The sequence below is a fragment of the Nyctereutes procyonoides genome, unplaced genomic scaffold, assembly GCF_905146905.1.
Source record: "Nyctereutes procyonoides isolate TBG_1078 unplaced genomic scaffold, NYPRO_anot_genome, whole genome shotgun sequence".
In the NCBI taxonomy this organism is placed as follows: domain Eukaryota; kingdom Metazoa; phylum Chordata; class Mammalia; order Carnivora; family Canidae; genus Nyctereutes; species Nyctereutes procyonoides.
This window is the reverse complement of record NW_026575120.1, coordinates 14,203,956-14,226,570: the sequence shown is the minus strand read 5'-3', so window position 1 is coordinate 14,226,570 and position 22,615 is coordinate 14,203,956. Positions and strand designations below refer to the sequence as shown.

General features: G+C 39.3%; 1 protein-coding gene across 3 annotated transcripts in view; it reads right to left on the bottom strand.

Moving 5' to 3' along the window:
- Window positions 1–22,615, bottom strand: part of BAG4 (BAG cochaperone 4) — a 32,568-nt gene that overhangs the window by 8,484 nt on the left and 1,469 nt on the right. For 2 of the 3 annotated variants that reach the window (XM_055335127.1, XM_055335125.1), the window contains exon 2: window positions 3,514–3,621. The exons of the other annotated variant lie outside the window; for it this stretch is intronic. In XM_055335127.1, the coding sequence (XP_055191102.1) occupies window positions 3,514–3,621 (108 nt within the window). The remainder of the gene's footprint in view (window positions 1–3,513; window positions 3,622–22,615) is intronic. 3 annotated transcript variants of the gene reach the window in all.

The window sequence follows — 22,615 nt, the reverse complement described above, 5'->3', positions numbered from 1 at the left end:
CATGTTTTTAAAAATTATTTTCAAAGGGCACCTTGGTGGCTCAGCAGTTGAGCGTCTGCCTTTGGCTCAGGTCATGATCCCAGAGACCTAGGATGGAGTCCCACATTGGGCTCCTGCTCAGCGGCAAGCCTGCTTCTCCCTCTGCCTATGTCTCTGCCTCTCTCTCTGTGTCTGTCATGAATAAAAAAATAAAATCTTTTTTAAAAAAGTTTATTTTCAGTGGCACCTAGCTAGCTCAGCTGAGTGTGCAATTCTTGATCTTGGGGTTTTGAGTTTGAGCCCCACATTGGGTGGAGAGATTACTTAAAAATAAAATCTTTTTAAAAATTTAAAAATAAAAATTATTTGCATATTTGCATATAGAAATATGGCATATAGACAGGAAAAAAAGTGGAAGGAAATATAAAAATGTGACAATTATTGCTTTACTAAGGTGGCCAGATGATGGGTGACTAACTATAAACATTTCCTCATTTCCATGATGATACAACCACTGTGACAAGTAATTTGGCTATTCTTAATAAGCATACACACCAAAACCCCAAAATACCAAACCCTAGAGAAGTTCTTGCCTCAAATGTGTACAACAAAAAAGTGAAAACAATGTCAAGTAAAAAAGCAAGCTGCAGGAGAATGCTAGTATGGAACTACTCACATCAAGTTTAAAAACATGGTAAATAATACTATGTAAACGCACATATTAGTAATACAGCATAAAAACACGTATGAGATAATAAATATAACCTCAGGAAATAGAAAGAAGTGTTTTATGTGACTTCAACTCTATTTGTTTTACTTCTTTTTAAAATTCTGAAACAAAGGCAGCCTGGACGACTCAGCGGTTTAGCACCGCCTTCAGTCCAAGGCGTGATTCTGGAGACCTGGGATCGAGTCTCACATTAGGCACCCTGCATGGACCCTGCTCCTCCCTCTGCCCGTGTCTCTGCCTCTCTCTCTCTTCCTCTCTCTCTCTGTCTCTCATGAATAAATAAATAAAAAATCTTAAAAAAAAATCTGAAATTCTTTTTCCAAATGCGGCAAACTGCTGGATGAAAAGATGTACACATTTTCTGTTCTTTTTCAGTATGCTTGAAATATTTAAAATTAAATATTTGTCCTAAGAGTACAATTTTTTGACACCAAAAGAAAAAGTAACAAAAGTAAAAATAACAAGTAGGAACTACATCAAACTAAAAAGCTTCTGCACAGCAAAGGAAACCACCAACAGAATGAAAAGGCAACGTACTAAATAGAAGAAAATATTTTCAAATCAGATATTTGATAATAAGTTAATATCTAAAATATATAAAGAACTCATAAAACTCAATACCAAAAAAAAAAAAAAACAAACAAACAATCCTATTAGAATATAGCAAATGACCTAAACACTTTTCCATAGAAGACATCCAGATGGCCAACAGGCACCTGAAAAGGTGCTTCAACATCACTCATCATCAGGGAAATGCAAACCAAACCACAATGAGATATCACCCCACGCTCGTTAAAATGGTTACTATTAAAAAGAAAAGAAATAACAAGTGTTGATGAGGATGTGGAGAAAAGGGAACCCTTGAGCACTGCTAGTCGGAATGTAAATTGGTACAGTCACTATGGAAAGAAAAGAGTTTGGAGATTCCTCAAAAAGTTAAAAATAGGGCAGGCCCAGTGGCCCAGCGGTTTAGCACTGCCTTCAGCCCAGGGTCTGATCCTGGAGACCTGGGATCAAGTCCCACGTTGAGCTCCCTGCATGGGGCCTGCTTCTCCCTCTGCCTGTGTCTCTGCCCCTCTCTCTGTCTCTCCTGAATAAATAAATAAAATCTTAAAAAAAAAAAAAAGTTAACAATAGAATGACCAGCAAAGCTACTACTTATAACATATCCAAAGGAAACAAAAACACTAACTTGAAAAGATACCTGCATCCCCATGTTCACTGCAGCATTATTATTTTTTTTTAAGATTTTATTTATTCATGAGAGAGAGGGGCGGGGGCAGAGACACAGGCAGAGGGAAAAGCAGACCCCATCCAGGGAGCCTGATGTGGGACTCAATCCCAGGACTCCAGGACCATGCCCTGGGCCGAAGGCAGGCACTAAACTGCTGAGCCACCCAGGGATCCCCAATTGCAGCATTATTTATAACAGCAACCTAAGTATCTATTGATGGATGAATAAAGAAACTGTGTATATATAAACAATTTACTATTATTTGGCTATAAAAAAGGAAATCTTGCCTCTTCCAACAACAAGGATCAAAGTAAGTCAGAGAAAGACAAATATCAGGGCGCCCGGGTGGCTCAGTCAGTTGTGCATCTGCCTTCGGCTCAGGTCATGATCCTTAGGTCCTAGTGAGAAGTGAGGAAGCTGCTTTTCCCTCTCCCTCTGCTACTCCCCCTACTTATGTGCTCTCTTTCTTTCAAATAAAGTAATTAAAATCTTTAAAAAAGAAAGAAAAAGACAAATATCCTATGATTTCACTCATATGTGGAATCTTAGAAAAAAAAATTTTACATTCAGAGAACAGACTGATGATTACTAGAAGTGGGACCAGAGGTACAAATGGGTGAATGGAGGGTCAAAGGTACAAACTTCCAGCTATAAAATAAGTCATGAGGATGTTATAGACAGCATGATGACTATAGTTAATACCATACTGCATACTTGAAAGTTGCTAACAGAATAAATTGTAAAAGTTCTCATCAGAAGAAAAAATTGTAATTATATGTGGTGACAGACATTAACTAGACCTAATTGTGGTGATCATTTCACACCATACACAAATAGCAAATCATTACATTATATACCTGAAACTAATATAATGTTACATGTCAATTATATTTAAAAAAAAAAAAAGTCCAACTTAAAAAACTAAGTACACGGGATGCCTGGGTGGCTCAGTGGTTGAGCTCCTGCCTTGGGCCCAGGGCGTGATCCTGAAGTCCTGGGATCAAGTCCCGCATCGGGCTCCCCGCATGGAGCCTGCTTCTCCCTCTGCCTGTGTCTCTGCCTCTCTCTCTGTGTCTCTCATGAATGAATTAAAAAAAAAAATCTTAAAAAAAAATAAAAATAAAACACTAAGTCATTTTGTTTTTTGTTTCCAGGTCCTAAGAAGTAATATATTATGCCTTAAGGTATCTTGTATAGATATTTGCCTAGATATTTCTTTACTTCTGAGCCAAAAACATTAGGATAGAATCCGATAAATAACAAAACGCCACACACTGAAATGAAATCTCCGCGGGTTTTGAAAAAAACAATACATTAAGAAAAAAAACCTAGGTCGCTTGTTGGTGGAACATCCAACTCTTGGTTTTGGCTCAGGTCATAATCTCAGGATCCTGAGATCAGCCCCCAGGTCAGGCTCTGAGCTCAGCCTGTAATCTGCTTGAGATTCTTTCTCCCTCCCTCTCCCTCTGTTTCTCCCCCCACGTGACACACACCTCTCTCTCTCTCTTTAAAATATATAAATAAAATCTTTTTAAAAAATTTCAGGAAGTCTGTCAATTTTAGTTCATACCTGGCCTTGCATTTCCGGTCTTACAGGATATGTACTTGGGTATGGAGCTCTATGTCGTGCAGGAGAATTCCAATAATTAGAATTGTAGTTAGAATAAGGTGGCTGGTCCTAAGGGGGAAAAAAGCCACTTTTAATAATATTCTCATATCATATTGAAAAGTTGATAAAGGTAAGTATAATTATCAAAAAAAGAGCAAGAGACAAAAAGCAATAGAATCCTACTATAAAATCACTCATTATTAAATTCTCATCAAATTGATGCAGAAATATTATATGGTAAATCACATATCCTATAACAAAGCAATTATTGACTATCTATTATAGGCTGTTCTTATGCATTATGATACCAATGATATATAACAAAATTCTACTATGCTAACATGAATAGCAAAACCAGAGACCTAAATTCTTTTATCCTCTCCAATCATCAACCCCATATCATATTCATTCATTCAAGATTCTATTATTTATTTAAGATTTTTTTGAAAATTTTATTTATTTATTCATGACAGAGAGAGAGAGAGAGAGAGAGAGAGAGAGAGAGAGAGGCACACAGGCAGAGGGAGAAGCAGGCTCCATGCAAGGAGCCCAATGTGGGACTTGGTCCCAGGACCCAGGGATCACGCCTTGAGTCAAAGGCAGACGCTCAACCGCTGAGCCACCCAGGCATCCCCATCACTATAATTTAATTCGTACAAGATTATAGTTTTTTCCATTGTTAGAAGCAATATTTGCCTATCTTAAAAACTTTGGAGCTTGAAAATATTACTTCTAAACTTTACTTCAAAAACATACATCTGCAATACTCCTTTGCCTGCAACATTAGGTTTTTCCTTTACTTTCTGATATGGCTACATTTCGGCTGGCAGCCTACAACTAACTCAAGTATCAGGAATTGATAAAGAACAATTACCACTCCAAGAAGAAAGTCTAGGGCAGCCCCTAGAAAGTCTAGGGCAGAGGTTTAGCGCCGCTTCAGCCCAGGGTGTGATCCTGGAGACCTGGGATCGAGTCCCACGTCAGGCTTCTGGCATGGAGCCTGCTTCTCCCTCTGCCTGTGTCTCTGCCTCTCTGCCTCTCTCTCTCTGTGTGTGTGTGTGTGTGTGTGTGTGTCTCATGAATAAATAAAATCTTAAAAAAAAGTCTAGCTATGACATTAGTCTCTACAGCTTTGCACTCCCACTGAAGAGTTAATACAATGATTTGCAATAAGCCCATAAAAACTTTTTAAGGGGGATCCCTGGGGGGCTCCACAGTTTAGCGCCTGCCTTCAGCCCAAGGCATAATTCTGGAGTCCCGGATCGAGTCCCACGTCGGGCTCCCTGCATGGAGCCTGCTTCTCTCTCTGCCTGTTTCTCTGCCTCTCTCTCTCTCTCTCTCTTTTTCTCTGCCTCTCATGAATAAATTTGCTTTGAACTTTATAGTTCTAGTTTTAAGCTTAAACAAAATCTTCAAATTGTTTAATACATTCACTGGCAGTTGTAATCACAGAGAGTTTAATTATCACCATCTTGGCTTAACTGCACTACTTATCAGTTTCCTTTTTTTTTTTTTTAACATTTTATTTATGTATTCATGAGAGATACAGAGAGAGAAGCAGATATATAGGCAGCAGGAGAAGCAGGCTCCCCGGGGGGAGCCCGATGCAGGACTCAATCCCAGGACTCTGGGATCACAACCTGAGCCAAAGGCAGAAGCTCAACCACTGAGCCACCCAGGTGCCCCTACTTAACAGTTTCATAATGCTTTGTTTTCAAAGCACATAAGTATTCCATATGACGTTATACAAACTAGCCAAGTAGCATCTCCTTTATATAATACAGAAATATAGCAAGATTAAAAAAATTTTATGGGCAAACTTCAGATCATACCTACTAAATTTCTCAAGCAGGCAGATGCCCCTAATTAATGCCCTCCCTTCCTTTTCCTGGTTAAAGGGTAAGCACTTGGCTAATTGTTCTCTCCACCAAGAATCTGAATCTTAGTAGTAGAGATGAAAAAACAAGATTTGAAGCTGACTCACCCCCTCAGTGGTGAACTAATATCTAAATCTCCAGAACTGCCCTGGTTTCTGTTCTCTCTTACTGACTCTCTTTGGTCCCCCACATTTTCACTACTTCTCCACCCTTCTATCCCTCACCCCACACACGTCCTCACTTCCTTCCTTACTCAGCTTCCCAGTCCTTTGCCGCTGCTTCCCTCAGATATACTTGCCCTGCAAAAACCCAACCCAGTTTATTTTTTTTTAAGATTTTATTTATTCATTCATAAGAGACACAGAGAGATAGAGGCAGAGACACAGGCAGAAGGAGAAGCAGGCTCCATGCAGGGAGCCTGATGAGGGACTCGATTCCTGGGCCAAAGGCAGGCGCTAAACTGCTAAACTACCCATAGATCCCCAAACCCAACCCAGTTTAAACCCAACTGTTCGCTAACTTCACATCTGCACTTCCTCTAAATACTGGTGGAGAGGGGCAACTGGGTGGTTCAGTGGTTGAGCATCTGCCTTTGGCTCAGGTCGTGATCCCAAGGTCTTGGGATCAAGTCCTGCATCAGGCTCCCCACAGGGAGCCTGCTTTTCCCTCTGCCTATGTCTCTGCATCTCTCTCTGTGTCTCTCATAAATAAATAAAATCTTATACATACATACATACATACATACATACATACATACATACATACTGGTGGAGAGAAACACTATAAGCTCTTTGGTTTCTCTCTCAATTAGAGACCACAAATCTCAAGTAGACAGGACTGCCTACCAACCATACCACACTTCCTTAGGATGTTCATCTCACTCTCCATAACAATTATTTTACTCTTTAATTATTTTACTCTTCTTGCGCCCTCAAATCTGCAATATCCTTTTAGCCCACCCCTCATTTTTCAACTGACAACTTTATCTCATATTCCACCTAAAAAAAAAAAAAAAGGAAGAAGCAGAGAGAAACATCATCTTCCTACTTATAAATCAAATGCACCCTATCTGCCACTGTCTTTCCAGAAAGTGTGATGTGCCTCTGGCTCTATTAAAGGCCAATCCTGGGGCAGCCCGGGTGGCTCAGCGGTTTAGCACCACCTTCAGTCCAGGGTGTGATCCTGGAGACCGGGGATCGAGTCCCACGTTGAGCTCCCCACATGGAGCCTGCTTCTCCCTCTGCCTCTCTCTCTGTGTCTCTCATGAATAAATAAAATCTTTAAAAAAAAACAAAACAAAACATGAAGGCCAATCCTTTTCCATAGGTGTGTGGCCCACATAACCTCTTCCCGTCTAAAGAATTTCATTCCTGTAGTTAGTTTATCTTTCCTCGACTCTTCCTAGTCGAGCAGATCATCCCATTACAACACAAACCTGCCCTTAAGAGTATCCTAAGCAAATATTTAAATATATATTTAAACTACCATAACTAGGGATCCCTGGGTGGCGCAGCGGTTTGGCGCCTGCCTTTGGCCCAGGGCGCGATCCTGGAGACCCGGGATCGAATCCCACGTCAGGCTCCCGGTGCATGGAGCCTGCTTCTGCCTGTGTCTCTGCCTCTCTCTCTCTCTCTCTCTCTCTCTCTCTCTCTCTCTGTGACTATCATAAATAAATAAAATAAAAAAATAAACTACCATAACTAAAAAAAATAAAAATAAAAAAAAATAAACTACCATAACAGTGCAAGTGAGTGGCATACAAATCAGTAAGATTAACAATAACCTACCCAATAATTGCTAAAAATGAATGATAGGGAATCCCTGGGTGGCTCAGCGGTTTAGCGCCTGCCTAAAGAGGTATTCCTCTTTCGTATGCCTGTCCTCTACCATGAGGCCAGCATTTGCCATATAGAAGCTGTGAGTTCAGTGTGAGTCCCAGAATGAGAAGACACACAGGCAAACCAACCTAGAACCTGGAGTCACTACAGCAAACTCACAGAATACGAGCAAGAAATAAACACTTACTGTTGTAAGCCACAACTCTTAGAGTTGTTTTTTACTACAGGAAAAATCAGAGAATCCAATAACTAAATATCAAGTTGGTAATATAACCATGCAGGAAAAAAGAATTATTTCAAATGACTTTTAAATTACAGTACTTTTACTGTACATCTTCAGTGGAATATACTCTCAGGATAAGCTGAACTGCAAAGAAACCTAAACCTGGGGGCGCCTGGGTGGCTCAGCAGTTTAATCAGCTGACTCTTGGTTTAGGCTAAAGTCATGAACTCAGGGTCCTGGAATCAAGCCTTGCACTGGGCTCCCCACTCAGTGGGAGTGTGCTCAGCGAGAGCCTGCTTGAGATTCTCTCTTGTCTGTCTCTGCTCCTCCCCACTCCACTCCTTTTCTCTCTCAAATAAATAAATCTTAAAAAAAATAAATTTAGAAATTTAAACCTGTACTCATTAGTTAAGCTAGTCAACATAGCAGCATTATTTTTATTAACATCTTTCCTGAGATAATACACGATTTGACCATTTAGATTGTATAATTTAACAGTTTCTAGTATATTCACAGATAAGTACAATATCAGTTTTGGAACATTTTCAAAACCTCAGAAGGATACACTGTTACCCTTTAGCTATATCCTCCTATCTCCCCATTCCCCCTGCTCTATGCTACTACTATTCTACTTCCTAACACTATAGATTTGGTTATTCTGGATATTTCACATAAATGGAATCACATATAATATCTTGTGACTGGCTTCTTTCACTTAGCACAATGTTTTTGAGGTTCAACTATGTTGTACCATATATCACTACTTCATTCTTTCTTGTGGCCAAATAGTATTCCATTATACACAAAATCACATTTTGTTTATCTATTCATCAGTTGATAGACATCTGTATTGTTGCCACCTTTTGACCACTATGACTAATGCTGCTATAAACATTCATGAATGATTTTTTTATGTGAATATACGTTATCTTGGATACTGGAATTGATAGGTCATATGACAACTCTGTTTAACAATTTGAGGAACTGGAAGCTGTTTTCTAAAGCAGCTACACCAATCTACTTTCTCATTAGCAATGAATGTGTTGAGTTCTGATTTCTCCACATCCTCATCCATACTTGTTTTTTCTGTAGTTTTGTTTTTTGATAGCCATCCTAGTGGGTGTGGAATGGTATCTCACTGTGGTTTTGATTTATGGTTCCTTCATGACTAAAGCTGTTGAGCATTTTTTTCATGTGCTCATTGCCCATTTTATGCCTTCATTAGAGAATTATCTATTCAGACGTTTTGCCAATTTTTAAAGTGGGTCATTGATATTTTTATTGTTTAGTTTTAAGAGTTCTTTATAGGGTGAACTCAGCAGTTTAGCGTCGCCTTCAGCCCAGGGCGTGATCCTGGAGACCCGGGATCGAGTCCCACGTCGGGCTCCCTGCATGGAGCCTGCTTCTCCCTCTGCTTGTGTCTCTGCCTCTATCTCTTATGAATAAATAAATAAAATATTTAAAAAATAAGTTCTTTATACATCCTAAATGTATTTAGTCCCTTTTCAAATATATGATTTGTAAACATTTTATACCTTTTCACTTTCTTGATAATGTCCTTTGAATTACAAAAGTTCTTCATTTTAATGAAGTCAGATTTATCTGAATTTTTCTTTTCTTGGTTGTGCTTTTGGGGTCTTATCTTAGAAAACTGTTAGGCAGGAAGCTAGGCATGAGCAACAGAAGGATGGACCTCAGACATCTGACAGAGTCCCAACCGAGGACTTCCCAGGGGCTACCACATTCCACCCATCTAGCATCAACTTGCAGTTACTACATCCTGGCAGAGGAGGAGTTCATTTTGCTGTGCTTGTCCTTATTCAACCTGTCTCTAGAATAGAAATAACGTTGCCATTTCCTACCCTATTCAGCCATTTCCACTATGTCTTGGGAAAGGACATGTGTAGTTCATTAATTATTATGTAATGCAGGCCTGTCACTCAAATATTGAGACCTAGGACCCACCCAAAAGAAAAAATTGATACAAGTCCACACCCCAGAAGGAGTTTCCAGGGCCATTGTCTCTCTTTTGACTGGCCTGCTCCCCTGCAGTGTGCTTTAATAAAACTTTGTTCTGCTTTCCTTTTACTTTGCCGTACTGTAATTCCTCACTGAAGCAGCAAAAAGAACTAAGGCTTCTTTCTTTCCTTTTACATCTAACTCTTGGTGACATAACCACAGCCAAATCCAAAGTAGTGAAGATTTACTCTTTATTCCTTCTAAGAGTTTTATAGTTTTAGATCTTACACTTACGTCTATGATCCATTTTGAGCTTTTATATATGAGTCCAACTTTATTTTTTTAAAGATTTTATTTATTTATTCATGAGAGACACATAAAGGAACAGATAGAGGCAGAGAGAGAAGCAGGTTCCACGCAGGGAGCCTGACGTGGGGCTTGATCCCGGGTCTCCAGGATCACACCTGGGCTGAAGGCGGCGCTAAACTGCTGAGCCACCAGGGCTGCCTGAGAGTCCAACTTTATTGATTAGATATGGCTATCCAGTTGTCATGGTATTGTTGTGTTGTGCCACAGACTATTCTGTCCCTCTATTAAATGGTCCTGGCATCTTCTCAAAAATCACTTGACCACAGACACATGAATTTATTTCTGGATTCTCAATTCTATTCCATATAGATGTATAGGTTACACATGTCTTTTCCTTTCTTCTTCTTGCCTAATTGCCCTAGCCAGAACTTCCAGGATAGTGTTGAGTAGTAGTGGCAAGGGAAGATATCCTCATCTTGTTCTGATCTTAGGAAAAAGCATCTAGTCTTACATCAATAAATATGCAGTTGGCTGTGGGTGTTTTATAGATGCCCTTTATCAGATTGGAGAAATTTCCTTGTATTCCTGGAGTCATTTTATCAAGAAAGAGTTTTGGATTTTGTCAAATGCTTTTTCTACACCTATTGAAATAACTGTAGAGGTTTTATTTTTTTTTATTAATATGGTATATTGCATTGATTTTCAGATGTTAAACCAACTTTGCAGTCCTGGAATAAATCCGACTTGGCTATGGTATATAATTCTTTTTTTTTTTTATGTGTTGCTGGATTTGTTGTTTATTTGTTAGGATTTCTGCATCCATATTCCTAAGATACACTGGCCCATTTTCTCTTCTTGTTATGTCTGTCTGGTTTTGGTATCAGGGTAATAATGGCTACACAGAATGAATTTAGCAGTGTTCTCTCCCATTTCTTAGAAGTATCTGTGAAGAATTGGTGTAACAGTTCTTTAAATGTTTGGTAGAATTCAGTAGCTTGCCTGGGCTTATACTTTCTTTGGGGTAGTTTGTTTTGTTTTCTTACCAATTTAATTTCTTTACTTGTTATAGGTCTATTCAGATTTTCTATTTCTTCTTGAGTTAGTTTGGGTAGTTTGTATCTTTCCAGAAATTTGTCCATTTCCCCTAAGTCACCTAATTTATTGATATACAAGTATCCACAATATTCCATTATAATTTTTTTATTTCTGTAAGATCAGTAGTAGTGTTCCCTCTTTCATTTCTGATTCTAGTAATACAAGTCTCTCTTTTCCTGTGTGAATCTAGCTAAAGATTCATCAGTTGGGTTGATCTCTTCAAATAACCAGCCTTTGGTTGCACTGATTTCCTTTACTATTTTTCTATTCTCTCTTAGATTAATTTCCACTCTTCAAGATCAAGAGTTGCACACTCTACCAGACAAGCAGCAAGATGCTCTGCCACTCTTATTATTTCCTTCCTTCTGCTTGCTTTAGGTTTAGTTTGCTCTTCTTTTTCCAGTGTCAAGATGGAAGAGTACGGTACTGATTTGAAATCATTATTCTTTTTTTTTTTAAAGATTTATTTATGTGAAGGGGGGAGGAGCAGAAGGATAAGGATAAGCAGATTACACTTACAAGTGGGGCTCGGTCTCACTACCCTGAGATCATGACCTGAGTCAAAACCAAGAGTCACATGCTTAACCAACTGAGCCACTCAGGAACCCTGAAATCATTATTCTTTCTTAATATAGGCATTTATACCTATAAATTTCCTTCTCAGCAGTACTACTTTACCTTCATCTTAGGAGTTTTAGTATGCTGTGTCTTCATTTTCATTTATCTCAAAGTATTTTTTTTTCTATTTATGATAGACATAGAGAGAGAGAGAGGCAGAGGCACAGGCAGAGGGAGAAACAGGCTCCATGCCGGGAGCCCGACACGGGACTCGATCCCGGAACTCCAGGATCGTGCCCTGGGCCAAAAGCAGGCGCGAAACCGCTGAGCCACCCAGGAATCCCCCTCAAAGTATTTTTTAATTTCCCTTTTGATTTCTTCTTCAATCTGCTAGTTATTTAGCAGTGTTTTATTTAAGGGATGCCTGACTGGCTGAGTCAGTAAAGCATGAAACCCTTGATCTCAGGGTTGTAAGTTTGAGCCCCATGTTGGGTGTAGAGATTACTTAAAAATAAAATCTTAAAAAATATATTAAGGAGTGTTATATTGAATTTCCCAAGGTCCTTCCTACTACTATCTAATGTTTTTACATTATGGCCAATTGTATTATTTCTATCCTTGTATATTACGATTTGTTTTATGGCTAGCATATGGTTTATCTCGAGAATGTTCCATGTGTACTAGAGAAGAATGTATATTCTGTTGTTGGGTGGAGGGTCCTATAGATGTCTGTTAGGTCTAATTGGTTTACATGGTTGTTCACATCTTCTATTTCCTCATTAATCTTATATCCAGTTATTCTATCCATTATTGAAAGTAGAGTACTGAAGTCTCTATTATTATTGAATTGTCCATTTTCCCCCTTTGTTTTTGTAAGATTTTGCTTCATGTATTTTGGGTATTTTGTTATTAGATACATATATTTTTATAGTTATTTTATCTTCCTGATAGATTACCCTTTTTATCATGTCCCACTTTATCCCTAGAAACATTTTTTGTTTTAAAGTTTACTTATCTGATACTGTATAGCTACTAGTTTTCTTCTAGTTACTGTTTGCATATTTCTTTTTCCTTTTTTTTAAATTTTATTTATTTATTTATTCATGAGACACACACACAGAGAGAGAGAGAGAGAGAGAGAAGCAGGCTCCATGCAGGGAGCCTGATGCGGGACTTGATTCCTGGTCTCCAGGATCACACCCTGGGCCAAAGGCAAGCACTAAACCACTGAGCCACCCAGGGATCCCCCTTTTTCCTCTTTTTACTTTTAAAATATTTGTATCTTTAAATCTGAACTGTGTCTCCCACAGAGCTAAGAAGGAAAAACCTACTACTCCTGTTTTTCCTTTACTCTTTTGCTATTACCACATCCACAACACTTCTGATACCAGATATGAGATTTTTTTCCCCCATGCTAAATAATTCTGCAACAGCAGCTGGCTGTCCTACAATTAAACTATCTACCTGTAAATAGCATCAGATCTCACATGTTAGGGGCTCAGTTCCATGGTAGTGCCCCCTACCACTTCAGATGCCAATCTGAAGCAACAGGTACCCAGGTCTCCAGGTTACCTACAATTTATGTCTCACGAAGCTACAAAGTGGAGGTTCCCATGACCTCTACCCCCTTGGATTTGATTATTTGCCAATACATCTCACCCAATTCAGGGAAATACTAATGATTACCAGTTTGTTAAAAGGATATGATAAGGGCAGCCCGGGTAGCTCATCGGTTTAGCGCCGCCTTCAGCCTAGGGTGTGATCCTGGAGACCCGGGATCAAGTCCCATGTCAGGCTCCCTCCATGGAGCCTGCTTTCTTCCTCTGCCTGTATCTGTGCCTCTCTATGTGTGTGTGTCTCATGAATAAATAAATAAAAGCTTAAAAAAAGGGTATGAAAAGATACAAATGAACAGCAGATGAAGAGATATAAAGGGCAGGCAAGCTCTGGGAAGACCCCAAGTGCAGAAGCTTCTGTCCCCATAGAGTCAAAGTCTATCACCCTCCCAGTACGTGGATATGTTCATCAAACTGGAAGCTCTCTGAACCCCAGTGTGTTTGGATTTTTATGGAGGTTCCCTTATGTAGGCATGATTGATTATTAACTTCATTTCCAGCCACCCTCCCTTCTCTGGAAAATGAGGACCAGAGCTGAAAACTCTAAATATCTAATCTTATGGGTTGGCCTTTCTGGTGACCAGCCCCATCCAGGAACCACCCAGGAAACCACCCAGAAACACGTTATTAGAACAAAAAATAGTTTTATCATCCAAAAAATTCCAAGTAGTTTAGAGCCCTGTGTCAGGTACTAGGGTCACAGACGAAATATTAGAACAAAAATACTCCTAGTGTTCTTTTCATTTAGCAATTTACAAAAGTTTCAGGAGCTCTGTGCCAGGAACCCAGGACAGAGACCAATATATATGTTTTTTTTTCTATTATCTCACAATAGCATATAGTTGGATCTTTTTTTAATCTTCTATATCTCATATCTGTTTTTGTTCCTCTATTCTTAACTGCTTTCTTTTGCCTTAAGTAATTATTTTCTAATGTAACATTTTAATTTCTTTAATGAGTGTGTATATTTCTTTTCCTGACCACACCTAGCTGTTAAAGCTCCACACCCTGGGATATAAATTGTTCCACAAATTGATCCAACCAAACTTGGGCTTCTTGGAAGAGACAGGTCTCAAAGTTAGTGTTTAAGATTTGTTCTAACCCCAAAAGGCTTCTCCCAGCTACGTCTTTTCCCTGGTTCCCTCTAGCAAAGTAGGTGGTCTACAGTTTAGACTATACACCCAATGAATCTACCAATCTCCTCAGTTGCCTTTCACAACAACCTCCACAGTTTTCAAGAACATCTTTAAGCTTCAGCTTCTCCACACCACACTCTGTTGCAAATAAAGTCAGTTCCTTTGGGAAAAAGATTCGGAGCTACCTGTTTTATAGCCTGCTTCTGCCTCCAGATAAAATGTCTGAGCCATATTCTGCAGCTGGGTTGGGGACAATAGTGTGCTTCTCTAAGAGACACACTGCTTTAAGAGCTGAGCACCTGTGGAGGAAAGGGCAGTAGCCTCAGGGATTCTCAGCTTGCCTTACAAGCCAGGGTAAGGGTGATCAGAGCCCTAGTATTCTCTGCAGTGCCTTACCCAAACAAAGTAAAGCTTCCATCCCCAAGTAGGGACCTGGCAGAGGAGGGAACCAGATTACTTAACCACACTTGCCGGAAACTTGGCCTCAACAACAATAGCTGGGGGCAGGATAAGAAATGTTGATGTGCTGCCCCTCCCAGGATAATCCTCTGACTGGGAGCTAGAGGAAGAGGGAGCCCTGTTTTCTTGGCTGTACTAGTCTGGAATAGAGTTTGTCTCACTGCTGAGAGAGGGGAGAAATGGAGCAGGTCCTGGATCAAAAAGCAGATTCTCACTGTTCTCCCTGAGTTTGAGCGAATTTTCCAGAATAAATGTTTATTCATTTGCTCTATATCCTAAGACCATTTACAGAGAATTTAACTGTTTTTTTTTTTTTAAATAACTTGCAACAGTTTCACTGGGGAGAGGGTCCAGAGAGCTCCTCACACTGTTATGTCAGAACTAGAATCAGGCATTATTTGGGGCTCATCTTATATATTATTGTAGGGTTGTTCAAATAGTTGTAATTATCCTAACATTGTTAATAACCAAAATACTTCATACAAGGGAAAAATAATAAAGACAAAGAAGCAAAAATAATGTTAAATTTGAATTAATATAAATATGAACTCATTTACTTTTCTATCTTAAAAAAAAAAAAAAACCTAATTCCAGGGAACCTGGCTAACTCACTTGGTAGAGCATGTGACTCTTGATCTTTGAGTTCAAGCTCCACGTTGGCTATAGACATTACTTAAAAATAAAATATTTTGGGGGCAGCCTGGGTGGCTCAGCAATTTAGCGCCACCTTCAGCCCAGGTCGTGATCCTGGAGACCCAGAATCGAGTCCCACGTCGGGCTCCGCTGGGTTTCTCTGCCTGTGTCTCTGCCCCCCGCCCCCCGCTTCTCATGAATAAATAAAATCTTAAAAAATCTTTTAAAAAATTTAAAAATTAAAAAAACCTATTTCATTAACTGTCCACGGAAAGGGTCTAAAAATAGGGATAATACAATCACAATTGATATACCTAGCATCCAAATTTAATTTCTGTAGCAGTTATGAACATCCAAACACAGGCTTTTATAATTGGCTCCATGATGCAGAGGATTAGGAGTCCAAACATTTCTCTTTTGCTGCTTACTATTTGGTTCTGCCAATAGGAGGCACTAGGTTAGAGGAAAGAAGGGACTTACATGCTCCTTCCAGTTTGCTTTTTTGTTGTTTCTGTCATTGTCAGCCTTAGCTACACCCTTAACCCTGGAGGGACAGTTAGTAGCAATCTCCAAATTCTTCTAGTTTTTCAGAGCTCCCTTGGAGAGATCAACACCAGCGAGGCAGTGTCTTCTCCTGGGTTCCAAGTCCACCAGGCCATTCTTCTAAATTTGCAGGTTATAATAACCCAACCTCTTCTCTTTATTCCCCAGCCCTAGGAACTGTAGCTGTTTCCAACAGTTACCATCTTCCATGTTACCTCCACTTTCCTTTTGCCTTTTAGATCTCCAATACCCACTTCACTAATTTCCTAAAACAAATTATTTTATTCACTTTTTAAAAATTAATTAATTTATTTGAGAGCAAGAGCGAGAGAGAAGCAGACTCCCTGCTGAGCACAGAGCCTGATGCAGGGCTCAAACCCAGGACCCTGAGATCATGACCTGGACTGAAATCAAGAGTCAAACAAACACTTAATCAACTGAGCCCCCCAGGTGCCCCTAAATTCTCTCTTTTAAGAGAACTAGTGTAGGTTCTGTTTTCCTGCCTGGATCCTGACATATATGTTTCTAAATATAATCCTCCATTTAAAAAAAAACAAAAATCAAGGTTTCTTAAAAGAATAGTGGATTATATGTCTGGACAGAATATACACAAAATAAGTCTAGCACATCTTGTACCAGAAATCAAGGAAGCTGTCAAAAATCAATGAGTCATGTCAAAAGGACTCAGAAGCCAAGAAGGGACTCCCATTCGCAGGATATGAAATCATTTAAGCAATAAAAATAATGACTGTAACTGACTGAAACACATTCAAAATACAGAATATATTTTATTCATGTATACATACATATATACACACAATGCAAATGAGATGATACCTAACAAAGGAGAAAGTTAATTTTCTGAAATTTTAATGGGGTTTATAAATGAATTAAAATTAAATCTTCCATCTTATCCTATGAATCTTTTTTTTTTTTTTTTTTTTTAAAGACAGGTCACAGGGATCCCTCGGTGGCGCAGCAGTTTGGTGCCTGCCTTTGGCCCAGGGCGCGATCCTGGAGACCCGGGATCGAATCCCACGTCGGGCTCCCTGTGCATGGAGCCTGCTTCTCCCTCTGCCTGTGTCTCTGCCTCTCTTTCTCTGTGTGTGTGTGACTATCATAAATAAAAATAAATAAATAAAAATAAATAAATAAAAGGTCACAGGCAGCCCCGGTGGCGCAGCGGTTTAGCGCTGCCTGCAGCCCAGGGCATGATCCTGGAGACCCTGGATCGAGTCCCACATCAGGCTTTCTGCATGGAGCCTGCTTCTCCCTCTGCCTGTGTCTCTGCTACTCTCTCTCAATCTGCATCTCTATGAATAAATAAAATCTTAAAAAAAAATGTTAAAAATAAATAAATAAAGACAGGTCACTACCTATATACCTTGATCATGGCAGTGATTACATGACTGCATTTATCAAAACTCACAGAACTATAGGTACAATTTACAGAATGTAAATGTATCCTAATGTTTAAAATGAAAAATAGATTGCTGTCCCTGGCCATACCACCCTGAACATGCCTGATCTCGTCTGATCTCGAAAGCTAAACTGGGTCAGGCCTGGCTAGCTTTTGGATGGAAGAATGTCTTCAATGAAGTGGTAAGAATTACTAATTTTATTAAGTCTTAATAAAAAGATTGTCTTTGCTTCTTTTTTTTCCTCCCCTTTGGACAAAATGGAGCAAATCTAAAAATATCCCCAGTAACAATGAAAGTCTGCAGCTCAAGGCCCTCCTAACATGACATAATTCTATGAAATAGCATTTGATTTCACAGGAAGCTGGCTGAAGCTGATCTCTGTTTTATAAAACCACTAGCCAATGTTATCATGTGCTTAACTCTTTCCGAACTTTTATCTGTTGTCTGATGGTGATGTAAACTAGACAAAGATGAGAAAAGGTTTTCACAAGAGGTAGTAATTAATGTGACTTAAAGTTCTTGTGGAACTGGAAGTTTGATCAAAATTATGCAAGAAGAGGGACACCTGGGTGGCTCAGTCAGTTAAGCATTTGCCTTCGGCTCAGGTCATGATTCCAGGGTCCTGGGATTGAGCCCCTCATCTAGCTCCTTGCTCAGCAGGGGAGTTTGCTTCTCCCTCTTCTTCTGCCCCTGCTCCTTTGCTCCCTTTTCTCTCGCTCACTCCCTCTCTCAAATAAATAAGTAAAATCTTTTAAAAAAATTATGCAAGAACATAATAAGTTCATTTACCTGCCTTTTGAGAAGAAATAGCTAAATCTCAGATGAAGGCTGGAGTCAACTCCTTTCATATTTATCCTAGAATTAGTTTTGTAGTACATGCATGATTAAATTTACAAAGTGACTTACCAACATGCCTCCAAAATTAACCCCACCCCAAACAAATCTAACAGAAGAATCTGACTAGTGCTGCTACTAAGTTCCATTTACAAATTTGTTTATCTTGCTTATAAGAATTAGACAAAAATTATTTAAAATATACATTAAAAATTATTTTTGGCTATACATGCCTAAATCACTACAAAAGCATTTTATGTACCTATGTTCACCATTATCCCAAATTTTGATTTTCAATCTCATTTGGATCTTTTCCACCGTTCTTTATAATTTCCCCGCTTTCCTGGGGCATCTGGGTGGCTCTGTTGGTTAAGTATCTGCTTTCCACTTGGGTCATGATCCCAGGGTCCTAGGATCCAGTCCCATATCAAGCTCCCTGCTCCGCAGAGAGGCTGCTTCTCCCTCTCCCTCCGTCTGCAGCTCCCCCTGCTTGTGCTCTCTCTAATAAATAAATAAAATCTTAAAAAAATAAATTTCCCACTTTCTCCCAGCACCTGTTTCAAATATTTATCATACCAAGTTCTCAGCTTATCCCATTCCACTTCCTCTCTTCTGTGATGACCTAGCCTCCTACTCCACCAAGGATACCAAGAGCTACAAACTCCTTTGATGTCCCTCCCCTCTACCTCCAAAGTGATATCCCCCGCTCTAGCTTGGAAGAGGTTTTCCAGCTCTTCCTCATGTCTTCACATCCCTCTCTCCACAAGCCATATTCCATTGTTTGGTGCCCATCTTCCTTCTTACTCTCCTCTACTTAAAAACATATTCAAACTACCTAATCATAAAAATTCTTCTCTCAATCCTGGTTCACAGTCAACTATCCACTTTTCCATTTACTGACTTCTGGAAGTATGGTTTATACCAGTTGCTGTGGCATCCAAACCTCCCACTATTTTAAACTCCCACCACTAAAATCAACAAAACCCTTTTAATTGCCAATCCAATAGCATCTTTTCAGTTCTCCATCACTTACATGCAAAATAATTGTGTCCTTGCTTGGTTTGCATTACATGACTTTCCTGATTTCCTTCCAAGCATCCGTTCTTTGTCATCTACTCTAGACTCTCAAAGATCTACCATTACCCAGTTTGGTAATTCAAATATGTTTATATTTGATGACGCTCAAATCACTATCTCCATCCCCATCACCCACCTGACCCCACATCTATTGTTTTGTTCCTACCGACAACTCCTAGATGCCACAGACTCTAAAATTTGGCATCAAAAAACAAAAATAAAAATAGAAAAATCACAAACTTCTCTCTAATCAATCACATACAATCCAACCAGATCTTAGCACACAGTAACCACAGTGAATAACTGGCTTGCAACAGAAATGAAATAAATGCAGTACAAAAACCCTTGCTAAGCCTTCTTATTTTTTTTTAAGCTCCTCTATTAACCAATCATTAGTTCTTCTGGTACGAAACTAAACTATATCTTCCCATAAAAACCTGTTCCTCTTCCTTTTTTTTTAGTACTATGAAACATTTATTCCTAGGAAATACTAAAACCTCAGAATCACTTTCTGTTCCTCTGGCTTCCCTCACTTTTAATTGATATATACCTTTAAAAATGTCTTTTTTTTTTTAGGATTTTTATTCATTTATTCATGAGAGAGACAGAGAGAGAGGCAGAGACACAGGCAGAGGGAGAACCAGGCTCCATGCAGGGAGCCCAATGCGGGACTTGATCTGGAGATGCTGGGATCACACCCTGAGCCAAAGGAAGATGCTCAACTGCTAAGCCACCCAGGCATCCCTAAAATGTCTTTCAAACCTATGCAACTTGTTTGGAAATGCATACAAAAAGTAGGATAGAGGCACCTGGCTGGTTTAGTCAGAGGAGCATGTGACTCTTGATCTTGGGGTTGTGAGTTTGAGCCCCATATTGGGTGTACAGATTACTGAAAAAATTTACTTAAAAAAGTAAGATAGATGTGGTGAAGCAAATATAATAAATGCTAATTACAGAGTCTAAGTAGTGGCTCTATAGATATTTACTGTGTAGTTCTTTCAACTATTCTGTATGTTTGAAAAGTTTTGTAGTAAGATGTCGAAAAAAATCTGTGTACATTCATATTGTTCCAATGCTTGCTTTTTTCTTTTTTTTTACCTCTCTTCTGAACTACTCTAAGACCATAACTAAGCTGTTTCCCCAGTCTTTCCCATCGTAATCACCCTCCAAGATGGCTCCCAATGATCCCTGCCTGCAGGTATTTGCACCTTTGTGGAGATGGCTCCATATTATACTGGAATTGGTCTCTCTGGTCAATAGCATACAGCAGAAGTGATGGGCTATCACTTCTGAGATTAGGTTGAGAGACCGCAGCTTCTGGATTCCAGATCAGTACTCTCTGATAATTCATTCTAGAGTAACATGTAGATCACCTAAAGATCCTGTTAAAATCTGATTCTGGAGGGTAGTTAGGGGCAGGGCCTGAGATACACCCTTCCCAACAGGCTCCTAAGTGATGCCGATGCTGCTAATTCAGGGACCAAACTACTGTGCTCTAAATATAGCTACCAAGGAAAGGAAAGAAAACAGGGAAGGTTAGATTTCCATTTTCTTCCCCTGTCACATTTAAACATGTAAATATAGAGTCAAGTCTTTGTAGTGGTTCAGTGCAACACCAGCTCAGTACATTCAATACCACAGAGCAGTGCTTCTCAAACATGAATAGGCATACGAATCCCTGGGGAATCTTACTAAACTGCAGCATTAAGTCTGGAGCAGGAGAGATCCTGCATTTCAAACAACTTCCAGGAGACAATGAAGTTTCTGGTCCATAGACCACACTTTTTTAGTAACAAGGTTTTAAAAGTTTTAAGAATACTGTTCTTGATTTAAGAATACTGCAAGTCCGGGATCCCTGAGTGGCGCAGCGGTTTGGCGCCTGCCTTTGGCCCAGGGCGCGATCCTGGAGACCCAGGATCGAATCCCATATCGGGCTCCTGGTGCATGGAGCCTGCTTCTCCCTCTGCCTGTGTCTCTGCCTCTCTCTCTCTCTCTCTGTGACTATCATAAATAAATAAATTGAAAAAATTAAAAAAAAAAAAAGAATACTGCAAGTCCAAGTATAAGTCATCAGTTTATTGGTCTTCTCCTCTGTGGTCTAGTTTGTCTCCTTATAGGCCAAACATTTTATCACTCTAATCTACCGTGGGTTTCCTCAGCCTACTTATTCCAGATTTTTACACACACACACACACACACACACACACAAATATAACTCTTCTCCACAATTAATCTCTCACTACATGTTTCTCACATAATTTTTTTAAGATATGACTATGATAGCATAAAGCCACCCTTTTTAAAAAAGAGATTTTTATTAATTTATTTGAAAGGGTGGGGGGAGCAGAGCAAGGGGGACAGGAAGACTCCACACTAAGCACAGAGTCTGATGCAGCCGGACCCCAGGACCCTGAGATCATGACCTGAGTTAAATCAAGAGTCAGACACCCCGGTGCCCTGAAACCCACCCCTTTAAAGTATACAATTCAATTTTAGTATATTAAAAGTCGTACAATCATCATCACTATCTAATTCCAGAATATTATCATCACCTCAAAACAAACCCCGTATCCTTTACCATCACCTCAAAGTCCCCAGTTCCTCAGCCCCTGGCAACTACTAACCTTCCTGTCCCTATAGATTTACCTATTCTGGACATTTCATATAAATGAACTCATACAGTACGTGGTCTTCATGTAGCCTGATGTTTACAAGGTTCATCCATGTCGTAGAATGTATCAGTACTTAGTTCCTTTCTATGGCTAAATAATTTCCTCTCAAATGAAATCTATCATATTTTATCTATTCATCAGCTGATGGCCATTTGGGTTATTTCCACTTTTTGGCTATTCTGAATAATGTTGCCATGAACATGCTTGATGTTCTTAAAAACATGCAAGTCTTTATGTAGGCATGTTTTCAGTTCTCCTGGGTACATCTAAAAGCAAACTTGCTGAGTAATATACTAACTCTATGTTTAACGTTCTGAGGAACTGCCAAACTATTTTCCAAAGCAATGAACTATTTTATATCCCTACCAGCAATATATGGGCATTTCACTACTGCATTTTCAACCCATGAAGATGTTCTAATTACTGAATGGAAAGAGAGGTGTGCTCCCCCCAACTACATAATAATTCACTGCTAAAAATACTTAATTAACAAAAGAGAAGTATATTTCCCACAGGAACACAAGGAGTAAAATGTTATAAGTCCGACTGTAGAGGTTTCCCCTGCTATCTGAAAATAGAACATTCCTATGAAATCTTCTGTAAAGCCAAAATGGCATAAAGAAAAAAAAAAAGCAATTACCATTAATTTTTATGAAAAATGTTTCAGCATTCCCAGGCTCCTCAAATAACCTTTCTTAGGCTTTTCTGATACCTTAGGACATATCTTGCCAACAAATACACAAAATAAATGGAGATAAAGCACAGAGGCTCATAGACACAGTTCAGAGTAATGGCAGTGTGATGCTGAGAAGC